At 37.5% G+C, this 21,575-nt stretch overlaps 1 protein-coding gene across 1 annotated transcript in view; it reads right to left on the reverse strand.

The window, feature by feature from the left end:
- CR1 (complement C3b/C4b receptor 1 (Knops blood group)) overlaps nt 1–21,575 on the reverse strand; it is a 189,414-nt gene that overhangs the window by 19,945 nt on the left and 147,894 nt on the right. The window contains 8 exon segments of the mRNA XM_057528241.1: nt 694–717; nt 2,570–2,755; nt 14,164–14,340; nt 15,312–15,539; nt 17,274–17,359; nt 18,543–18,645; nt 18,727–18,903; nt 20,269–20,667. Coding sequence (XP_057384224.1) covers nt 694–717; nt 2,570–2,755; nt 14,164–14,340; nt 15,312–15,539; nt 17,274–17,359; nt 18,543–18,645; nt 18,727–18,903; nt 20,269–20,667 — 1,380 coding nt within the window.

The raw sequence follows: 21,575 nt of genomic DNA on the forward strand, positions 1-21,575 counted from the left end.
GTATAAATTCTGTTTTTAAAAAACACTCCCCACAGGCTTATCTTTAAGATTTCCCCTCTGTTCCTGGTTTAATCCAGCATATTAGTCTTATTACCACAGGGTTATAAATGATCAGTGAGAAAGCAGTTTGTGACCTTTGTCCAACAGCAGCATTTCAACAAGTGGGTGAGAACAAGCACTGGAGCACCTCTGCTCAGCTTGCCATGACCCTGCACACATCTCTTGTGTGAGGCACAAGGCGCGAGTTACTCTATGCAGCAGACTCTACTGAATCTCTTAGAAATTCTACCACAAAACTATTCCTCTCACATAGGCAGGTCACAGAAATGGGCTTAGAAAATTGGTCTTTGTGGCTTTCAATTTATGCAAATGGGCACGACTACCATCCTGAAGACTATTCCCAGGTTATAAACTAAAGAGCAAGTTGCCTTCTCCAGACACATTAAAATAGGAAGAATGGTTCCTTTTTTATAATGGTTCAAATATAGCATAGAAACTTTGATAAAGGACACTCACTCTATATGCATATAAGGATACCAGTTTTGCTACACCATGGCCTGAATTCATTATTCTTTTCTTTCTAATTAAAATTGCAGTCTAGGATATTTTGATCTCTCTTTTTACATTTCATTTATTATCAGTGGATACCTACTGTTAAGGATGTTTCCTCAGCAAACCCTTCATAAAACTTACCAACTATGAGATCATCACTCGTGCCTAAAAGGAAGCAAAAGCCACAAAAAACATCAGTCTGGCACACAACATGATCAAACAGGAGCTCTCAGCCAGTTATAATTCATCCTGATTTTTTTCTGTACAGATTCTTAATTTTTTTCTAATATAAAAAGCCATTGATTTTACTCACACAATCTCATATTATTTTGTGTACTCAGCAAAGTCTGTTTTTTTCTTTAAAAATTACTGTTTTGTCATAAAAGTAGTATAATTAGAGCAGAAAGTTTATAAAACAGAACAAAAGAAAAATATCATCCATAATCCTACTATCCTGAAATAGTTTAGTACATTCGCTTCTAGTACATTTTCTCATGCATATAAGTTTTTACATAGTTATAGAATATCTATTTAATCTTTGAACAGTTGAATTAAGTGCTCAACATATGTTAACTTTTACAACCTTTATTATTACCACAACCACCACTACTGCTACGTGTATAACACTATTAACCCTTCATTATATTTTTAACATATTTCTCATCTGTCTACTGCTTTCTTATTTACTTTTCAAAGTTCATAAGTTCTAAGTCAAATTTGTTGCCCTTTTATAATTTTCTCTATCATATCAAAAAGTTCCAAAAGTTGTTTTTCTTTTTCTAGCTGTTTTATCTTCTTTTTTTTCCTTTTCTACTTTAGCTTTCCTATGTTGACTTTTAAAACTTTTAACTATTTATTACATCTGGTATTTATTGTAAGATTAAAAAGAAAGGTTCCAAATTTTTTCAGTGTTACATATACTATTTGATCATCTTTTTCTTCCCCTTGGATTGATGATGTCTCCGTTATTAGATTGTTTTCTGTAAGATACTTTAATTTCTATTTATAGTGAGCTGTATTTTATTAATATCTACTTTATTCCATTTTTAATAAAGATAAGTCTATTTTCGGTGATATAAAATGATTTATGTATTGTGACTTTCTATTTTAATATCTGGCAGGTCAGTAGCCCCAAATTATGTGAATTTTCTGTCTCTCACAGCCACATGGTTAGAATACTCAAAAGGCATTCAGATAGGCAGTGATCTTTTTGCCAAAGAAATGAATATAATTTGATATTAAGGGAGTGTCAAGTTTATAATTCAGAAATATTATTTGTGAGTGAGCTTTGTTATTGCATTTAAGGCATTAACTGTAGAAAAATTGTATCTTGAACAATTTTGGTATTCAACCACATATTTTAAGTAAGAGTGATAAGAATGGGGGAGAAGAGAAGGCTAAGACTAATTTAGATTAAGGAAGGTTATTCATTATTCATTTTGCCCATCTGTTACTTGATGTGTACAAGTTTAAGGTTTAGGATTTTCTATTTTACATCACCCTCTAGTTGCCAGCAGAAGGCTACCCTTCTACAGATCTCAATGACACATGATTCCTAAATCACTGTATCCAATGTACCAGGTTAAAATCCTGTAGTCTACACCAGTGCGGGAGACAGACCAGCTAGTCTCTGCAAGTTGGAAGGTGATCCTCGACTCATGCTGAAAACATTCTTGAAGGCCTGCTCTACCACTAATCTGCTACTGAATTTTAAGACCCATAGGATGTACTCAAATTATTACTGTGCAATGTATGCAGCAATAGAGTGATAATGGGCAAAAAGGTTCAGAGGGGGGCCTGAGGCGAGATGGATGGGTTAAGAAGTGTGAGGAGCAAGGCTTGCCTTATTCTCATTGCTAAGGGCTTTGGTGGAAGAATTAGGGACTCTTACTGCACTCCTTAGCTCTTAGCTAATGCACACCATATGGCACACCACCACATTCAGTGTCAGTATAGATGAATGAATGAACAGTAACCATGGCTGGGAAGGACCTACATTCCTTGCACTTGCACTTACGAGAGGTACATATGGCCAGAGGAGGGTCCCACAGGTCATCTTCCTGGCACTGACTCCAGGGACTGCCTTCCAGAGTATACCCATCTTCACACTCCAAAGTTACATTATCTCCAGAGTGATATACTTTTCTCATTTTCAGTTCCTTCTGGATTCCATTCATAATCTGTGGGAGGCTACAATTTACTTCTGAAATTAGAAAAATAAAAAAAGAAATTGATACTTTATTGTTAATTGTTAGTTGAAACTTTGCTTTTAGCAAAGATGAGTCATGTCTTCCATCAAAAATTATTGATACCTCTCCTACAACATCTTATTATTTAAAATTCTCTGACTTCCCTTTTTATGTAAAGCAAGGGAATATAAATGTATTGCTTATAATTATTTTAAATTATCATACTTTAAATTATTGTTAACTCTTCAACAGGAAAGTTGTGGAAAGGTTAGGAATTAGGATAACCATGTTCCAGCCTTGGAACCACTTGGGCCACACCATAAGAAAACAGGAATATCATTTTAACTCTCTTTAGGTATACAACTAATACGGGTATTTTGTCTCTTGAATAAATGCATATTTCTGGCTCATTTCTATACATAGAACAAAGCAATTAATAAATTATGATTCTGAATTTAAGGTATTAATTTTCTACTTAATTTTATCTCATTTACCTTGTAAAAATTAATAAATAGAAACCTTAAATTAAATAATTAAATAGAGTCTGGAGACCAGAAGGGGGAGCTTTCACACCCTGTGATGACAGCAGAGCTCAACAGCAAGAAGAAAGACTCCTCTTCTTTCCTGGCAGCAAATCAGCAAGGAAAAGTCATGGACTCTTTGTTTGCTAGAGCCCTTACAACTTCCTTTTCCCTTCTGTTAAAAGAGTTCTCCTTCCTTTGCTATGCTGGGACTTGCATGTGGCTCACCATGGCTGCAGACCTCAAACCGCAATTCTCTGCTGATCCCAAGCAAGACCATTTCTGCTGGAGAAATAACTGGCAGTCTATTTGTTTTAGGCCAACAAGCCCATCCTTTGTTTTGCTTTCCTTCTCTGCCTTGCCACTGATACCTTCCAAGCAAAGCCTGCTTTTCAGTTGTAATGGTCTCAAAATTAGCCTAAGTTCTCTTTTTAAAATAAGAACCAACAGGGTAAAGTGGCATTTCTCAAAATATGGTCTGTGGTCCTGCTACATCAAAATATTCTGATGGGTTTGTTAAAAATAAACCTCTGGACTCTGCCTCAACATGTCAGAAAGAGAGTTCTTGGGAATGGAATTTTTTTTTTTTTTTTAATTTTTGGCTGTGTTGGGTCTTCGTTTCTGTGCGAGGGCTTTCTCTAGTTGCGGCAAGCAGGGGCCACTCTTCATCGTGGTGCACGGGCCTTTCACTATAGCGGCCTCTCTTGTTGTGGGGCACGGGCTCCAGACGCGCAGGATCAGTAGTTGTGGCTCACGGGCTTAGTTGCTCCGCAGCATGTGGGATCTTCCCAGACCAGGGCTCGAACCCGTGTCCCCTGCATTGGCAGGCAGATTCTCAACCACTGTGCCACCAGGGAAGCCCTTGGGAATGGAATTTAAGAATCTGTCTTTTTAGGGAAAGGTGTCCAAGATGGTAGCATAGGAAGACCCTGAACTCACCTTCTCCTATGGACACACCAAAATTACAACTACTTACAGAGCAACTAACTATGAAAATGACCTGAATACTAGCAGAAAAACAAATTTCCATAACTAAAGAGATAAAGAAGGAACCATAATGAGATGAGTAGGAGAGGCAGAGATATGGTATAGTGAAGACCCACAGCCTCAGTTGGTGACCCACAAATGGGAAGAATATCACAATCATAAAGGTCCTCCCCGAGGAGTGAGGAGTCTGAGCCCTTCACTGGACTCCCCAGCCAGGGTTCCTGCTCCAGGGAGATGAGCCCCCACAACACCTAGCTTTGAAACCCAGTGGGGCTTATATTCGAGAGTGCCAGAGGGTTATAGGAAACAAAAATGTCACTCTTATAGGGCACATGCAAAGTCTCATATGCTCCGAGTCCCAGCACAGAGGCAGTGGTTTGAAAAGAGCTTCAGTCCGACCTACTTGCTGATCTTGAAGAGCCTCCCAGAGAGGCAGCAGGCAACTGGGATTCCCCTTAGACACTGTTAGCAGCCATTCTGGGGAGCTCATTCTACCGAGATAACACCAGTGCTAGCAAATGCCATTTGGAAATCCTCCCTCTAGCCTATTAGTGCCGGAGGCTTACCACCACCAGTGGGCCTGTACCAGCCCAACCCAATCCAGACATGTACACAGCCATGTGGGGACCTGGCCCCACCCACCAGCAGGTCAGCACCTGCCCTGAGTCCCTCTGGGCCATGCAGACAGCCACATAGGGACCTGGTCCTGACCTCCGGTGGGCTTGCATGAGCCCTGAGCCCCCAGGGTCATGTAGACAGCCCCATGGGGACCCAGCCACTCATACCAGTGGGCCAGCACCAATGCTGAGCCCACCACCACCACCAGACAATGCAGACAGCCACACAGGGACACAGTCCTACCCTTCAGTGGGCCAGCATCAGCCCCACATCCCCCTGGGTGTGCAGCCAACCAGGAAGGAAGCTTACCCAGCCCTCCAGTGGGCCCACAGCTACTGTACAAAGCATGGCCTAGCAGCCAACTTGGCTAGCTGTCAGCCTCACATACCAGTATGCCCACAGTAGTTGGTACCACCACAAAAGAAGGGCACAAGCATCGCACATAGGGGGCACCCATAGAACATATAGCTTTCATGACCAGAGGGGAGCATGCTGATGGAACCACAGGATGTTTCCTACCATGGGCGCTTCTTCAAGATCAGGAAACAAAATGGACCAACTTAACACACAGATATAAACACTGAATATTGGGCAAAATGAAGAAACAGAGGTGTATGTTCCAAATTATTGAACAAGACAAAATTTCCGAAAAAGAAATAACTGAATTGGAGATAAGAAATCTACATGATAAAGAGTTCAAGGTAATGGTCATAAAGATACTCACTGAACTCAGGGGAAGAATGGATGAGCACAGTGAGAAGTTTAACAAAGGAATAGAAAATATAAAGAAGAACCAAACAAAGCTGAAGAATACAATAACTGAAATTAAAAATACACTAGAAGGAATCAACAGTAGATTAGATGATGCAGAGGAATAGATCAGTGATCTGAAAGAAAAAGTTATGGAAATCTCTTAAGCTGAACAGAAAAGAGAAAAAAAGTTTTTTTAAATGGGGATAGTTTAAGAAACCTCTGGAACAATATCAAGCATACTAACATTCACATGATGGGGGTCCCAGAAGGAGAAGACAGAGACCAAGGGGCAGAGAACTTATTTGAAGAAATAATAGTGGAACACTTCCTTAACCTGGGGAAGGAAACAGACACCCAAGTAAGGAAGTACAGAGAATCACAAACAAGATGAACCCAAAGAGATTTGCACCAACACACATACTATTAAAATGGCAAAAAGTGAAAGATTAAGAGGGAATATTAAAAACAGCAAGAGAAAAGCAACTGGTTATGTACAAGGGAACCTCCATAAGAATATCAGCTGACTCTTTAACAGAAACTTTGCAGGCCAGAAGGGAATGGCACAATATAATCAAATGATAAAAGGGGAAAATCTACAAACAAGAATACTCTACCTGGCAAAGTTATCACTCATATTTGAAGGAGAGTTTTACAGACAAATAAAAACTGAAAGAGTCAGCACCACTAAACTGGTTTTACAAGAAACGTTAAAGGAACTTCTTTAAGTGGAAAAGAAAAGGCCACAATTAGAAATGTGAAAATTATGAAAGAAAATATCTCACTGGTAAAGGCAAAATAGTAGATCAACTATTTATAAAGCTAGCAGGAAGGTTAAAAGACAAAAGTAGGGAAATCATCTATATACAAAATAAGTAGCTAAGGGACACACAAAACAAAAAGATGTAAAATATGACACCAAAAATATTCAACATTGTTGGGGGGGGGAGTAAAAATGCAGGGTTGTTAGAATACATTCGAACTTAAGAGATCATCAATTAATCATATATACATCTATATGTAATCATAGATGATAGACAGATAGATGATAGATAGATACATAGATAGATACATAGATAGATAGATAGATAGATAGATAGATAGATAGCTATTATAGATGAACCTCATGGTGGCCACAAACTGAAACCTATAATAGATACAAACAAAAAAAGAGAGAAAGGAATCCAAACATAATGCTAAAGAAAGTCATCAAATTACAAAAGAGGAGAGGAAAAGAAGAAAGAAGAACTACACAACAAAACAATCCCCCAAAATTAACAAAATGGCAATAAGTCCATATCTATGAATAATTACTTTAAATGCAAATGGACTAAATGCTCCAATCAAAAGACAAAGAAAGGGTGAAAAATACAAAGAACTCATACAACTCAACATCAAAAAAACAATCAGATTAAAAAATGGGCAGAGGATCTGAATAGACATTTTTCCAAAGAATACATACAGATGGCCAGCAGGCATGTGAGAAGATGCTCAGCATCATTAATCATCAGAGAAATGCAAATCAAAGCCACAGTGAGATATCTCCTAGCACCTGTCAGCATGGCTAATAGCAAAAGAAACAAATAACAAGTGTTAGCAAGGATGTGGAGAAAAGGGAACTCTCATGCACTGTTGTTGGGAATGTAAATTGTACCCACTGTGGAAAACAGTATGAAGATTTCTCAAAAAACTAAAAACTAGGGACTCCCCTGGTCGTGCAGTGATTAAGAATCTGTTTGCCAATGCAGGGTACGTGGGTTTGAGCCCTGGTGTGGGAAGATCCCACATGCTGCAGAGCAACTAAGCCCGTGTGCCACAACAACTGAGCCTGCACTCTAGAGCCCACGAGTCACAACTACTGAGCCTGCGTGCCACAATTGCTGAAGCCCGCATGCCTAGAGCCCGTGGTCCACAGCAAGAGAAGCCACTGCAATGAGAAGCACGCGCACCACAACAAAGAGTAGCCCGTGGTCTCTACAACTAGAGAAAGCCTGCACGCAGCAATGAAGACCCAATGAAACCAAAAATAAATAAATTAATTAATTAAAAAAAATTAAAACTAGAACTACTGCATGACAGCAATTCCACTCCTGTGCATTCATCTGAAGAAAATGAAAACACTAATTAGAAAAGATATATGCACTCCTATGTTCATTGCAACATTATTCACAAAAGCCAAGATATGGAAGCAACCTAAATACCCATCAATAAATGAATGGAAAAAGAAGATGTGGTATACATACACAATGGAATATTACTGAGGCATAAAACGAATGATATCTTACCATTTACAACAACATGGATGGACCTCGAGGTACTATGCTAAATGACATGTCAGACAGAGAAAGGCAAGTACTACATGATTTCACTTATTGTGGAATCTAAAAAAAAAAAACAAATGAACAAACATAAGAAAACAGAAACAGAGTTATAGATACCAAGGATAAACAGGTGGTTGCCAGAGGGGAGGGAAATGGGGTGAGGAAAGAAATAGGTGAGGGAGATTAAGAGGTACAAACTTCCAGTTGCAAAATACATGGAAAAAAAAAAGACACAGAGTGGCTGTAGATAGATAGATTAGATAGATAGATAGATAGATGATAGATAGATAGGTAGATAGATATAGATATATAGATAGATGCTGCCTATAGGAGACTAACTTCAGATGTAAGGACACACACAGACCAAAAGCGAGGGGATGGAAAAAGATACTCCATGCTTATGGAAATGAAAAGAAAGCTGGGTGGCAATACTTATATCAGAAAATATAGACTTTAAAACAAAGACTGTAACTAGAGACAAATAAGGACATTACACAATGGTAAAGGCATCAATCCAACAAGAAGATATAACAACTGTGTATATATATATACACACACACCACAAAGAGGAGCACCTAAATATATAAAGCAAATATTAACAAATATAAAAAGAGAAACTGACAATAATACAATAATGGGGGGGACTTTAGCATCCTACTTATATCAATGGACAGATTATTCAGACAAAAAATCAATAATGAAACACTGGCCTTAAATTACACATTAGGTCAGATGTAATTAATAGATATATACAGAGCATTTAATCCAAAAGTGGCAGAATACACATTCTTTTCAGGTACACGTGGAACATTCTCCAGGATACATCACACATTGTAGGTCACAAAAAAGTCTCAATAAATTTAAGAAGACTGAAGTCATATCAAGCATGTTTTCAGACCACAACACTATGAGATGAGATATCAACCATATGAAAAAAAACTGCTAAAACCACAGACACGTGGAAGCTAAACAATATGCTACCAAACAATGAATGGGTCACTGAGGAAATCAAAAAATACCTGGAGACAAATGAAAATGGAAACACAATGATCCAAAATCTATGATATATATCTAGAACTATCTAAAGAACTGCAGAAGCAGTTCTAAGATGGAAATTTAAAGCAATACATGCCTACCTCAGGAAACCAGAAAAATCTCCAATAAACAAGCTAACCTTATACCTAAAGGAACTAGAAAAAGAAAAAAGAAACAAAACCCGAAGTCAGTAGAAAAAAAGACATAATAAAGGTCAAAGCAGAAACAGATGAAATAGACATTTAAAAATATATAAAGGATTAGTGAAACTAAGAGTTGGTTCTTTGAAAAGATAGACAAAGTTGATAAGCCTTTTTCTAGACCAATCCAGAAAAAAAAGGGCCTAAATAACTATAATCAGAAATGAAAGAGGAGTAGTTAAAACCAACAACATAGAAATACAAAGAATCATAAGCGATCACAGCAACAAATAGACACCAATAAAACGGACAACCTAGAAGAAATAAAGTTCTAGAAATGTACAATCTCCCAAGATTGAATCAGGAAGAAATAGAAACTAGGCACAGAATGATTACTAGTGATGAAATTGAATCAGTAGTCAAAATATTCCCAACAAACAAAAGTCCAGGATCAGACTGCTTCACAGGAGAGTGCTACAAAACATTTAAAGACTTAACACCTATCCTTCTCAAACTATTCCAAAAAATAGAAGAGGAAGGAATACTTTTAAATTCATTTTACAAGGTCAGCATCACCCTGATACCAAAGCCACGCAAAGATACCACAAGGAAATTAAAAGACAATATGCCCAACACACATGGATGCAAAAATCCACAACAAAATATTAGCAGACTGCATTCAACAATGCAATAAAAGGATAATTTACCATTATCAAATGGGATTTATCTCAGGGATGCAAGGATGGTTCAATCTGAAAATCAATCAAAGTGGCACACCATGTTAACAAATTAAAGAGTAAATATCATATGATCATCCAATAGATGAAGAAGAGGCTTTTGACAATATCTGACATCCATTTATGAAAAAAATGCTGAACGAAGTGGGTATAGAGCGAATATACTGCAACATAACAAAGACCATATATGACAAGCTCACAGCTCACATCATACTCAATGGTGAAAAGTTGAAAGCATTTCCTCCAAGATCAGGAAGAAGACAAGGGTGCTCACTCTCATCACTTTTATTCAACATAGGTTTGAAAGTCCTAGCCTCAATAATCAGACAAGAAAAATAAATAAAAGGAATCCAAATCAGAAAGGAAGTAGTAAAACTGTCACTGTTTGCACATGACATGATGCTATATGTAGAAAAATTTAAAGATGCCACCAGAAAACTATTAGGACTAATGAAAGAATTCAGTAAAGTTGCAGGATACAAAATTAATACACAGAAATCTCTTGCAATTTTATACACTAATATGAACTATCAGAAGGAGAAATTGCAAAAGCAATCCCATTTTCAATTGTGTCAAAAAGAATAAAATAAAAAGGAATAAATCTAACCAAAGAGTTAAAAACTTGTACTCTGAAAACTATAAGACATTGATCAAAGAAACTGAAGACAAAACAAATGGAAAGATATACCATTCTCATGGATTGGAAGAATTAATATTGTTCAAATGACCATATTACACAAGGCAATCTACAGATTCAATGCAATCCCTATCAAAATATCAATGGCATTCTCCACAGAACTAGAACAAATAATTCTAAAATTTATATGGAAACACAAAAGACCTTGAAGAGCCAAGCAATTTTGAGAAAGAAGACAAAGCTGGAGGTATCATGCGCCCTGATTTCAAAAAATACTAAAAAGCTACAGTAATAAAAACAGTATGGTACTGGCACAAAAAGCAGACATATATATCAATGGAACATAATATAAAGCCAAGAAATAACCCACACTTATATAACCAATTCATTTATGACAAAGTAGGCAATAATGTACAACTGGGAAAAGTCAGTCTTTTCAGTAAATGGTGTTGGAAAAAGTGGACAGCAGCATATAAAAAAATCAAACTGGACTACTTTCTTACCATATACAAAATAGACTCAAAATGGATTAAAGAATTAAGTGTAAGGCCTTAAACCATAAATCTCCTATAAGAATATATAGGCAGTACACTTCTTGACATCAGTCTTAGCAACATTTTTTTGGATATGTCTTCTCAGGCAAGGGAAACAAAAGCAAAAATAAACAAATGGGACTACAACAAACTGAAAAGCTTTTGCACAGCAAAGGAAACTATCAACAAAATGAAAAGGCAGCCTACTGAATTGGAGAAGATATTTGCAAATGATATATCTGATAAGGGGGTCAATATCTAAAATATACAAAGAACTCACACAAATCAACATAAAAATCCCCAAATAACCCAATTAAAAAATGGTCTGAGGACCTGACATACAGATGGCCAAAAGACAGATGAAAAGATGCTCAACATCACTAATCATCAGGGAGCTGTAAATCAAAACCATATTGAGATACCAATGCATACTTGTCAGAATGGCCATCGTCAAAAAGACAACAAGTAAGAAGTGTTGGCGAGGATGTGGGGAAAAGGGAACTTTTACACAATTGGTGGGAATGTAAGTTGGTGAAATCACTATGGAAAACAGTATGGAGGTTCCTCAAAAAATTAAAAATAGAACTGTCATGTGATCTAGAAATTTTATTTCTGGGTATTTACCCTAAGAAACCAAAAACACTAATTGAAAAGATATATGCATATCCATGTTCATTGCAGCATTATTTACGATAGCCGAGATATGGAAGCAACCTGAGTGTCCATCAATGTATGAATTCTTCATCCAAAGAAGATGAGGTATACATATATATACACACACACACACAATGGAATATTCCTCAGCCATAAAAAAAAGAAATCTTGCCATTTGTGACAACACAGATGGATCTAGAGGGTATTATGGTAAGTGAAATAAGCCATACAGAGAAAGACAAATATCATATGATATCACTTATATGGGGTATCTAAAAAAATAGAACAAACAAACAAAACAAAATAACAGACTCATAGATACAGAGAACAAATGGATGGTTTCTAGAGGGGTGGGTGGGAAAGGTAAAGGGAATTAAGAGATACAAATTTCCAGTTATGAAATAAATAAGCCACAGGGATATAATACACAGCATAAGGAATATGGTCAATAATATTGTAATAAATTTGTATGGGGACAGATGATTACTAGATTTATTTTGATGGTCATTGAATAAAGTATGCAAATGTCAATGTAGTACATGTGAAAGTAACATAATATGGCACATCAGTTATATTTCAATTTTCAAAAAAATACTCCATATTTTTAGAAAGTTCCCTGGCTGATTTTGCTAATGATAAAGACAGAGAATGACTGCTAAAAAGCATGTTTAAAGAGGACAGTTATTAAGACAAAATGAATTTTATTTACATGAGAAGAAAGCAGTTGTCAAGAGAATGGAATATTACCCTCTTATTTTCAGGAGAAGAACTATCACAGAGTCTTAATTTTTATAATTCATCTTTGAACTATTCCCGGAATCTTCATATTTCTTTATGTAACTAAAGCAAGGAGGGACGAGCTTTCCAGTTTCTGCAGAGCCATGGGGACTCTGATTTTGTGCAGTCCACTCTTGCAAATAAACACAGGAGCGTCTCTGTGGCGGGCCTAATTTTCTCTGTCTCTTAAATCAGAGGGCTAGGAGGACAAGAAGGATTTAGGTTGGGGAGAGCCCTAAGATCCTATAACCACAGCAGCCATAGGACTAACTGCTCCTCAACATTAGAAACACATGCATGTCTGAAATCTCTCTTGCCTCATCCCTGACCTTAGTCTAGTATTTCTAAAAAGCAAGAATAGAAAAGAAACAAACAAAGCAAAATCACTTAACTTATAGTTTTGCAAAATCAAAAGAACTACATTTGAAAGGAGACAGTGTTCTGAAAGCAGAACGTACACCAGAATTTCGATTCTTGCCTTACAACTTTCTTCAGTGTCTGTAATTTACCACAATCTTTATTGCTGAAAACTATATAATTTTATTACCCAAAGTGTTTTAGAAAGTCATCATTTGAAAAAAGTTTTTAACTAATTAAAAATTCACCACTGTAATGCATTATGAAACACATTGAGAGAATACATTTTATAGCTAGAGTTGTTATGGCTTGTCTAACCAAGCTGTACTTTGTAATTTGCATCTTTCTGTTACAGATTTGGATAGGTCCTGGCAAATCTCAGGTTTTATTTATTTAAGTTTGAAGATGAATTAGTAAGTGGTGCAAACAATCTCTGCTGTATGTTTCCTGTGGTAACTTGCCTCAAATCCTAATTGGTGTTAATTTTGCGTATTGTAAATGCTTGAATTTAAAACTTAAAAATGCGTGTTTAAGGTTCTTTTTGAGATATAGTAAAGTGTGAATCCATTAAAAAAAGGAGACAGTGTTCAGTGCAGTGTTTAAATGCAGGGGCTGAGCAGGGCTCCAATCCTAGCACCACCACTGCTGAGCTGCGGATCACGGACTAGTTACTGGTTCTCTCTTAACCTCAATTTCCTCCTCTGTAAGATCACAGAAATAATAATCCCACCTCATCAGATTGTTTTGGAGACTAACACCAAAAACTTTCGTAAAGACCTCAGCATCATGCCTAGTCACAGAATATTATTTTTATTTCCACACTTTGTAGCTTTTTAGAATATTGCCAACAAAGATTTTAAAGTCAGATGTCATTTTTATAAACAGACTTGCTCCAGGGAAGAGAGGAAATAAACACCTCACCTTTAGCCCTGGAGATTGTAATGAGGCTTTGTACCCAGTAATTCTAGGAATTAATTGCTTTTAACCATGCTTCAGGTTCAATATTCCGCACAACAAAGTGTGCTTCTAAGTCTCCTATTAATCTCCTAAGGGTTTTTGTGAGGACCACCTGTGATTCTCTCAGGTCCTTTAGAGCTGAAATATTTTATTAGTTAGAGCCCATAAAGCATTTAAAATTGGTGTTTGATGTCTATTGTACTACTGGAAATTCCAAAAGTTCTTCCTACTTATTTGGGAGAGTTGAGGGTGCTTGGACAGCCTTGCTTCCTACCTTTTCTTCTGCTTTTCTCCAACTCTATTGATACTCGTTTTATGATCCCCTCAGAAGTGATCTCTCAGCCTTATTAACCTCATGCATCAGTATTTCATAAAAATCAGGCAAGAATACCAAATACCTTTGCAATAAAGATCAAACAGGCTCCAGGTTCCCTGGTGTGTACAGAAAATGAAGGCCTTTCCCACCAACTTGTAGCCTGGGTCACAGGTGTAGTTGACTGTCATCCCAGGAAGATATGGAGAGGCATGTCCTGCAATGTGGTGGCCATTGTTGATCTTGGGTGGATGTGGACAAGCTAAGAACAAATTCCCTCCAAAACACAAGAAAAGACATTCAGTTAAACTTAGAAGTATGAACACTCCAACACAACTAATAATATCTCTGTCTATTAGAATCACAAGAAAACCCAAGGCAGGCAGGTCCCAACGCACTAAATGTTTGCTGATCAGTGGGAAAACCAAGTCTCTAAAGCCAGACTTCTCAGCCTTTAAACAGGACCATCTGTAATCTCTACCTGTAAACTGCATCAGTTGGGAATACCACTGGGATCCACAAACTACCAATTCAGTGCATTCTGTCCTCACTGGAGGACGGAGCTCGTGTGGATAATCACAGCCACAAGTGCACCTGACTGTCTGGTACTGTCGTTTAAAGCCAGACTAATATGTAAAAGGAATGAGCTACAGAGGTCAAGAGCACAACCTTACATTCCACTTCTCCAGGGCATCCTGAGTTCCCTTGGCTAAAGATGAGATGAAGGGTCAACAAAATACAGTCACATGCTGGAGCAGAACTCAGAAATAACAAAAGTAGGATAAATTCCTATATCAGAGTTTCCTTAATTGTTTCTACAACATCATCAATTCTGAAATATATTACTAACATCAACATGTGATTTTTGCTCTGCACACCCATCCATCTAGTATAAAGACAACTCAGTAGAGATGGCATAACAATGCTTTCTTTGGCATTTGTTTTCAGTGCTTTGAAAATATTCCCTATAAAATCTAGGCTTCACTGATTCTCTCCACTCTCTCCTCTCTTCACCATCCCACAATCATCACTCCAGAGGGAAGGGTCATCAGAACACCCCCAACTGGGACAGAGTGTGGCACATCTAAAGCCATCTGTTATTCACCTGGCAGGTAATTCTGTCCCATATTTATAACAAAGCTATATTCACAAGCAAAAAGGACTGTCACTACAGAAATATGGACATATTAGACACATTAGACATACTGATCCTTCTAGGGCATGGGCACTGACCATTAGGAACAGAAAGTTCACAGCGAGGGGCAGGGCCACTCCAAACCCCATTTCCCTGACTGTCACTGGTGCAGCGGATGGTGGTCTCCCCAGTGAGGCTGAAGGTCATCCTTCTGTCTGGGTGGGAGTCACATGTGTAACCAATTTCTTCTCCATAAGGAATGTCTCCCAGAGAAGTTCCTGTGTGTTTCCCATTAAGGATAGCTGGAGGATTTGGACAAAAGATTTCTAGAAAGAACACAAAAGTTTTAGGTTCCATTAGTTTCAATCAAAAGGATTATAAAATAATTATGCCCTGTGATTGTTGTATTAATACATTTTTTCTATGACAACGTACTTAAATTGGATGGAACTGAAATATGTAAGGCTTCCTCTGAGAAGGATCTAACTCAGGTGAGACAAATTACAGTTTGTTATGAAAGTACAAAATGCTCTTCAGGTAGCTAAATATTTAATCCATTTGGAGCTAATTAATTTTTTTTTCCAGCAACCATTTTATTGACTAATTTATGTCAGGCATCATAAGAATCCTGGGTTGACAATGGGGTACAGCACAGACAAGATTTTTCCCTCAAAGATTTGAAATTCTAGGGAAATCTGGGTTAAGTTTATTAAACATGGACTATCATTTTCAGCAGATGAAAATTTTTCTTGATGACTCAAGACAATTATCATCAGTACCAATACCAAATATACAATAGTGTCATCAGAATACATTGATTCCCATAGGGCTCTTTATAGCCAGATTAAAGGGCCTCAAGGAGCCTGTTTTTCCTCTTCCTTTTTTGTTTTTTCTTTCTTTGAAGCTATCAGCTGACATTTCTTTCTGTCAAACAGTGTTCCTGTTTCTAGCAGTTCCCGCCCTGAAACTAATTTGATGCTCTTAATCTGGTACCAATTTAGGAAGAGATATCAGATCTTGTCAGAAACGTGTATAAAGTGAGGGTACACTAAAGATTGACTTCTCATATCTGGATTTTAACTAGGTGCTTGTTTTTCCAGTTTACTTTTATATTTATTTTCAGCTTTATGTGTCACAGGAAGGTTGAGCTTGCTTGATATCTGCGTTTAATACATATTGAACGTTCTTGTAAAGCTCCACCATAATCCCATAAGATGTTCAAACAGACTTCTAGCAAAGCGTTTTAACAAAATCCAAAATAAAATGAACAATCTAATCATCAGGAAAAGGCATTTTTAAAAGTCTTAGTAAACAGAGTAGGACAAATCAGTATTGTTTTTGTACATAGAACACTTTTATATATTTATCAATTTCTGAATCTTTATTTGAGTTTTATTGAAATTTAGGGCACCTCACCTAATCATTTCAAATATTGACTCACCTTCCTGCACCACACTAATTTATCCTAAAAATGTTTTCTTTTCTCTGTAACACTTACCACTTTTTGACATACTATTTTACATATTCTATTTTTAAATTTGTTTACTGGTTTATTTTCATTGTCTGCCTCCTTGAACAGAAAATGAACCTCGTGAGAGCAGGGATAACACTATTCAGCACTCTCTCTAGATTCAAAGTCCTGGCACATGGGAAGCCTTCCTCAATAAATACCATGAACAAAATGAGAGGCTGAATAAATAGTTCAGATATGTGAGAAGATAAAAGGACATAAAAATTTAAGAGAAATTACTCCTTGGTGATAAAACTGAAAAAGTAAATGAATAAAGAAATTTTGGTGTACTGTTATGTCATCTACTTTCTCCCCACATATTCCCCACAAAATTCAACACTGACATTAAACTAGTGACTTACAGATTAGTAATATGAACACATGATGTATAATACCTGCCAGACCTTTTTTGAAATTCTTCCAACAAAGAAGTATTTTACCAGTAATTTGTTAAATAAAGATCCAGACAACAGGTGATTCCATGAGGTGAAACATACTAGAAAAACATAAGAGGAGATATCCAGACTGCAGAGTTATTCTTTCTACTCACGTTCACACACAGGAATACTGCTGTTCCAAAGGCTCTTCATTCCAACCAAGACACAATGAGAAGCAGAGCTGCCTTTTAATCGGAACCTAAGGAAAAAAAAAAGGTAGCAAGTAGGGGAGAAATTCCCATTTCTCCATCTCTTCATTGATAGATGGTCAGCTTTCTCACTTCAGCCTAAATACCATTAAGTCTCAGTCCTTTAGGAACCTGAATTCAGTAGTTGCCAGAAATTCAGAAGCCAAAGTATTGTAAAGTATTACGGGGTCCTGTGACAGACAAAGCAAGCAGAACTTGTACACTTAATAGTCAAACAAACAACATAGCCCAGTGTCACCTCAAAAGTCCCTGAACAAAGAGGTGGACTCTCCCCTGTGCCCTAGACCCACACCCATCTCTCACTGACAGTCCTCTGACATTCCTCTTATCCTCATTAGGGGGTCATGAGAAAGAACAGCTGCTGATCTGGGGAAGCAAAGCAGGGAACATCTGAAAAGAGAACCGACACTTCTTCTTGCCACTACAGCTGTAATGGCCAGAAGGAGGCTAACAGAGGTCTCTGCCACTGAAATGCCCAGATTATTATTAGATCCTAGGGTCCTTATGAAATCTGCTCATCATTATTGGGTGGCAGACTTTGTAAAAGTCAAAGATTCCTGGAAATTACTAAAAATAACTACTATATTGCCCTGTCTTGTTACCTCCCACAGACAGTGCATTCTACTGAGAGTCCTAGATCCACATGAATAACTAATAATATTACCTGAAACAATAACATTGGCCATTATGATTCCAATGTCAAAGACTTTACTGATGCAAACAGATGTGATTGGATTAAAAATACTTGCCCATATACTATTACAAAGTCCACTGTTGGTTAGTTTTTAGTTTCCTAAAACAACCTTTGCCTGATTATCACATTGCAAACAATTCTTGTCTCATACATTAAACTTTTTGTTAGTAAATTTCCCACAGAACTATAATTTTCTGCCTCCAAACAACTATTTCCCCATTTACTTGAAGCTCCAACCATGAATTCAAGATTAGTGTCTATATTTATGTTTGTATTCAACATTGAATTGCATGTGCCAATTTCTTTATCTCCTGATAGTGGTGCCCCTGGGTCCTGACACATTTCAAAACTGCTCAGAAGTCAGTCTCCCCAGGTACTTCTATTCCACAGGTCAGCCTTACTTTTTGGATTAACTCCTGAACCCAAGAGAGTCACTACCCAGCACTGTGTTCCTGTTCTCTATTCCAGGTCACACTTACCCCTCATTACAGATGAAGGATACTTTTGCTCCAAGCTGGAAATTAAGTGGAAAGAGCACACGTCCATTAGGAAGTTGGTCCAGGAAGTCAGCACATGATTTCACTAGGAATGAAAACACAGGAGTGAGATGTCCATGTGAGGGACAAAGAGACTGATCCGCAAACCAGATGAAAGTTTAGGCACCTGCACATCTGGGAGTTTCTGGGCTCCAGTCTCCCTGGGATGTACAGTGCAGAGAAGCAGCCCCTTTGAGATCATAGCCAGGCTCACAGCTGTAGAACACTTCCTGGTCAGAGGAAAAGTTATCCTTGTGGCTTGGGATGTGCTTACCATGCAGGATTTCTGGAGGTGGTTGACATACTGAGGAAAGAACAGCAAGATACATGTCAATTATGGAGAAATATCTTTTACTATATCCTGTGCCTACCAGGGAGTTTAAAAATCTTATTTATACAGTGTGGATTTTAAAATAAAAGATTTGCTAATTCAGTACCCACAGTTTACTGATGAGCAAACTAAGGCCACAGGGCAGAGCTATGAGTAGAATGAATCTTTCTCCAGCACCTTCTCTGTTTTTTCTACTAAAACATTCCTAAGACTACAAGCAGAATGTTCCTTTTGCTTTCTAGGATTGTCCATCCAGTACAGAGCTGTGAGAGCTGGTGGACTGTTCCACTCTTACACTTCCTAGAAAGCTATCCTTTCTGGCTTCAACGAGGAATACCTTTGCCCAAGTGTGATCCAACAGACCCCACATCTAGCTTACTGTACAGTTAGTCACCCATCCCCCTTCATCTTTTTTCCCAGATCCTCCTTGAGAACTGTAAGCTTCTGCTTGGTCCCTATGTGCCAGTCTGGAATCTTCCCATTCCACTGCTAAGCCAGGCATTTCAGCATAAAAAGACAAGAGAAGTCACCAAGAACAAAATTCCCTTAAAAGAAAAAAGCTATAGACTTTTAAAAGAGAGAACATATTGTTTAGAGCATATTTTGACTCAAAAGTTTGGCTGCCTCCATCCACAGACCAATTGGTGTGTTCTCAGGGAATCAGAACACACTTGAGCCTCAATCTGAACTGTATACAGTGGAATAAAAATGAAAACATTTGCTTGGATTTGAGCAAGTCGTTTCCACTTCCTGAGCCTCAAGGTTTTCAGTAATAACATCGGGGAGTTGGAACAGAATGACTGATGTCTAAGGCTTTTTAATCTGATGGTATCATTTCGGAACCCATGGCTCATTTGCTTTCTGACCTTCTCCAATGATAGATCAATGTCATTGTTATCATACATTATTGTTCATAGTACACTTCACTACACATTATCATTGAGCTCTGCAATCAGAAAGGCTCTTGAATTCTAGGCCTTACTCTGTTATTTACTAGTTCTGTGACCTGGGTATAGTTCCCTAACATCCCTAAGACTCAGTTTTCTCAATGCAAATAGGAATAAGTATAGTTCCTACCTTATATGCTTGCTTAAGTATTAAATTAAACAATGTATATAAAATGGGTGCATTACAGATGGGACACAGTAAGCATTACTTGACAATTATTATTATCAGAGGTAACAGATAGTACAGCTAGTATTATGTTTAGAGGGTTTATCCCAATTTCATAGGCTTGCATGCCTATACACCCACATGCATACCCTTTCCTTAGTTTCAACAACTCCTACAATTTATACTCCCTACACCCCCAGCAGAGTCTCAGTGGATGAAACTCACCCCTGGAGCAGCTTGGCAGCTCAGGTACCCATGTGTTGTTGGCCCGGCATTGCACAGTGTTGGACCCTCTCATGACAAAGCCAGGCTGACAGCTAAATCTCACAATCTCATTTAAGGAAAGTGAACTCTTATTTCCCGACACTCTAATTCCATTTTCAACTTCTGGAGTTGTGCATTTATTAGCAGAAATACACTGAGGAGGAAGGCTGCTCCAAACACCAAGTTGATTGTCTTTGCTGGTACAGTATATTGACTGTTCTCCCACGAGGTCAAACAGCTTTTCTCCATCTGGCCCAGTGTGACACTGATAAGTTACCACTGTTGCATATTGATAAACGTTTCTATTGCTGCTGTAGAAGTCTCCATTGGATATGGCTGGGGGTGGTTCACAATGTATACCTGGGATAAGGGAGAGTGTGGTAAACAGCTTAACTTTTTATTTTTTAATACAACTTTTAAAGAGAAGTTTTAGTTGCAGAACAAAATTGAAAGGAAAGTACAGAGATTTCTCAAACAACTTCTGCCCCTACAAATGCATAGTCTCCCCCATTATCAACATCCCCCAGCAGAGTGGTACGTTTGTTACAATTGATGAACATACATTGACACATAATAATCACTCAACGTTACAGTTTACATGAGGGTTCACTCTTGGTTTGTAAAATTTATGGGTTTTAACAAATATGTAATGACATGTTTCTATCATTATGGTATCATGCAAAGTATTTTCATTTCCCTAAAATTCCTCAGTGCTCTGCCCATTAATCCCACCCCCAACCCATCCCCTGGCAACCACTGATGCTATTCCTGTCTCTGTTATTTTGCCTTTTCCAGAATTATTTTTTTTACTATGAATTATTTTACTATGAATTTAAATAACAAATACAAAGAATCAAGTCACTTCCTAAACTGTAAGTAATTATAGTACTGTTCTTTTGTTCTAATATTTGCTAATATCATGTTATTTACATAGTTGAAATTTAGTTGTGTATGATTGGGTTCTGTCCATAATAATTTCATGTAAAATATCCATGTATTATTAAGGTTTACATACTTATGATTTTAAATGGATAATCTATGTGATTTTATCATAGATTCTTAAGTTATTTACTTACTGCTGGGCTTTTTTTCTATTGTTTATTTAATAACATCTTTGCAGGTTAAATATATTACCTCTGCCACTACTCATCAAGTAAAGACCAAAAAGAAAAGAGTCATGTCAGTATGTATTGATGCTTTTTTCTCTCCCCTTTTATTAACAATGAATTGGTCATTCATATCTGAACAAAAGTGCCTCTGCACATTAC

This window comes from Balaenoptera acutorostrata, chromosome 1 (genome assembly GCF_949987535.1).
Source record: "Balaenoptera acutorostrata chromosome 1, mBalAcu1.1, whole genome shotgun sequence".
In the NCBI taxonomy this organism is placed as follows: Eukaryota; Metazoa; Chordata; class Mammalia; order Artiodactyla; family Balaenopteridae; genus Balaenoptera; species Balaenoptera acutorostrata.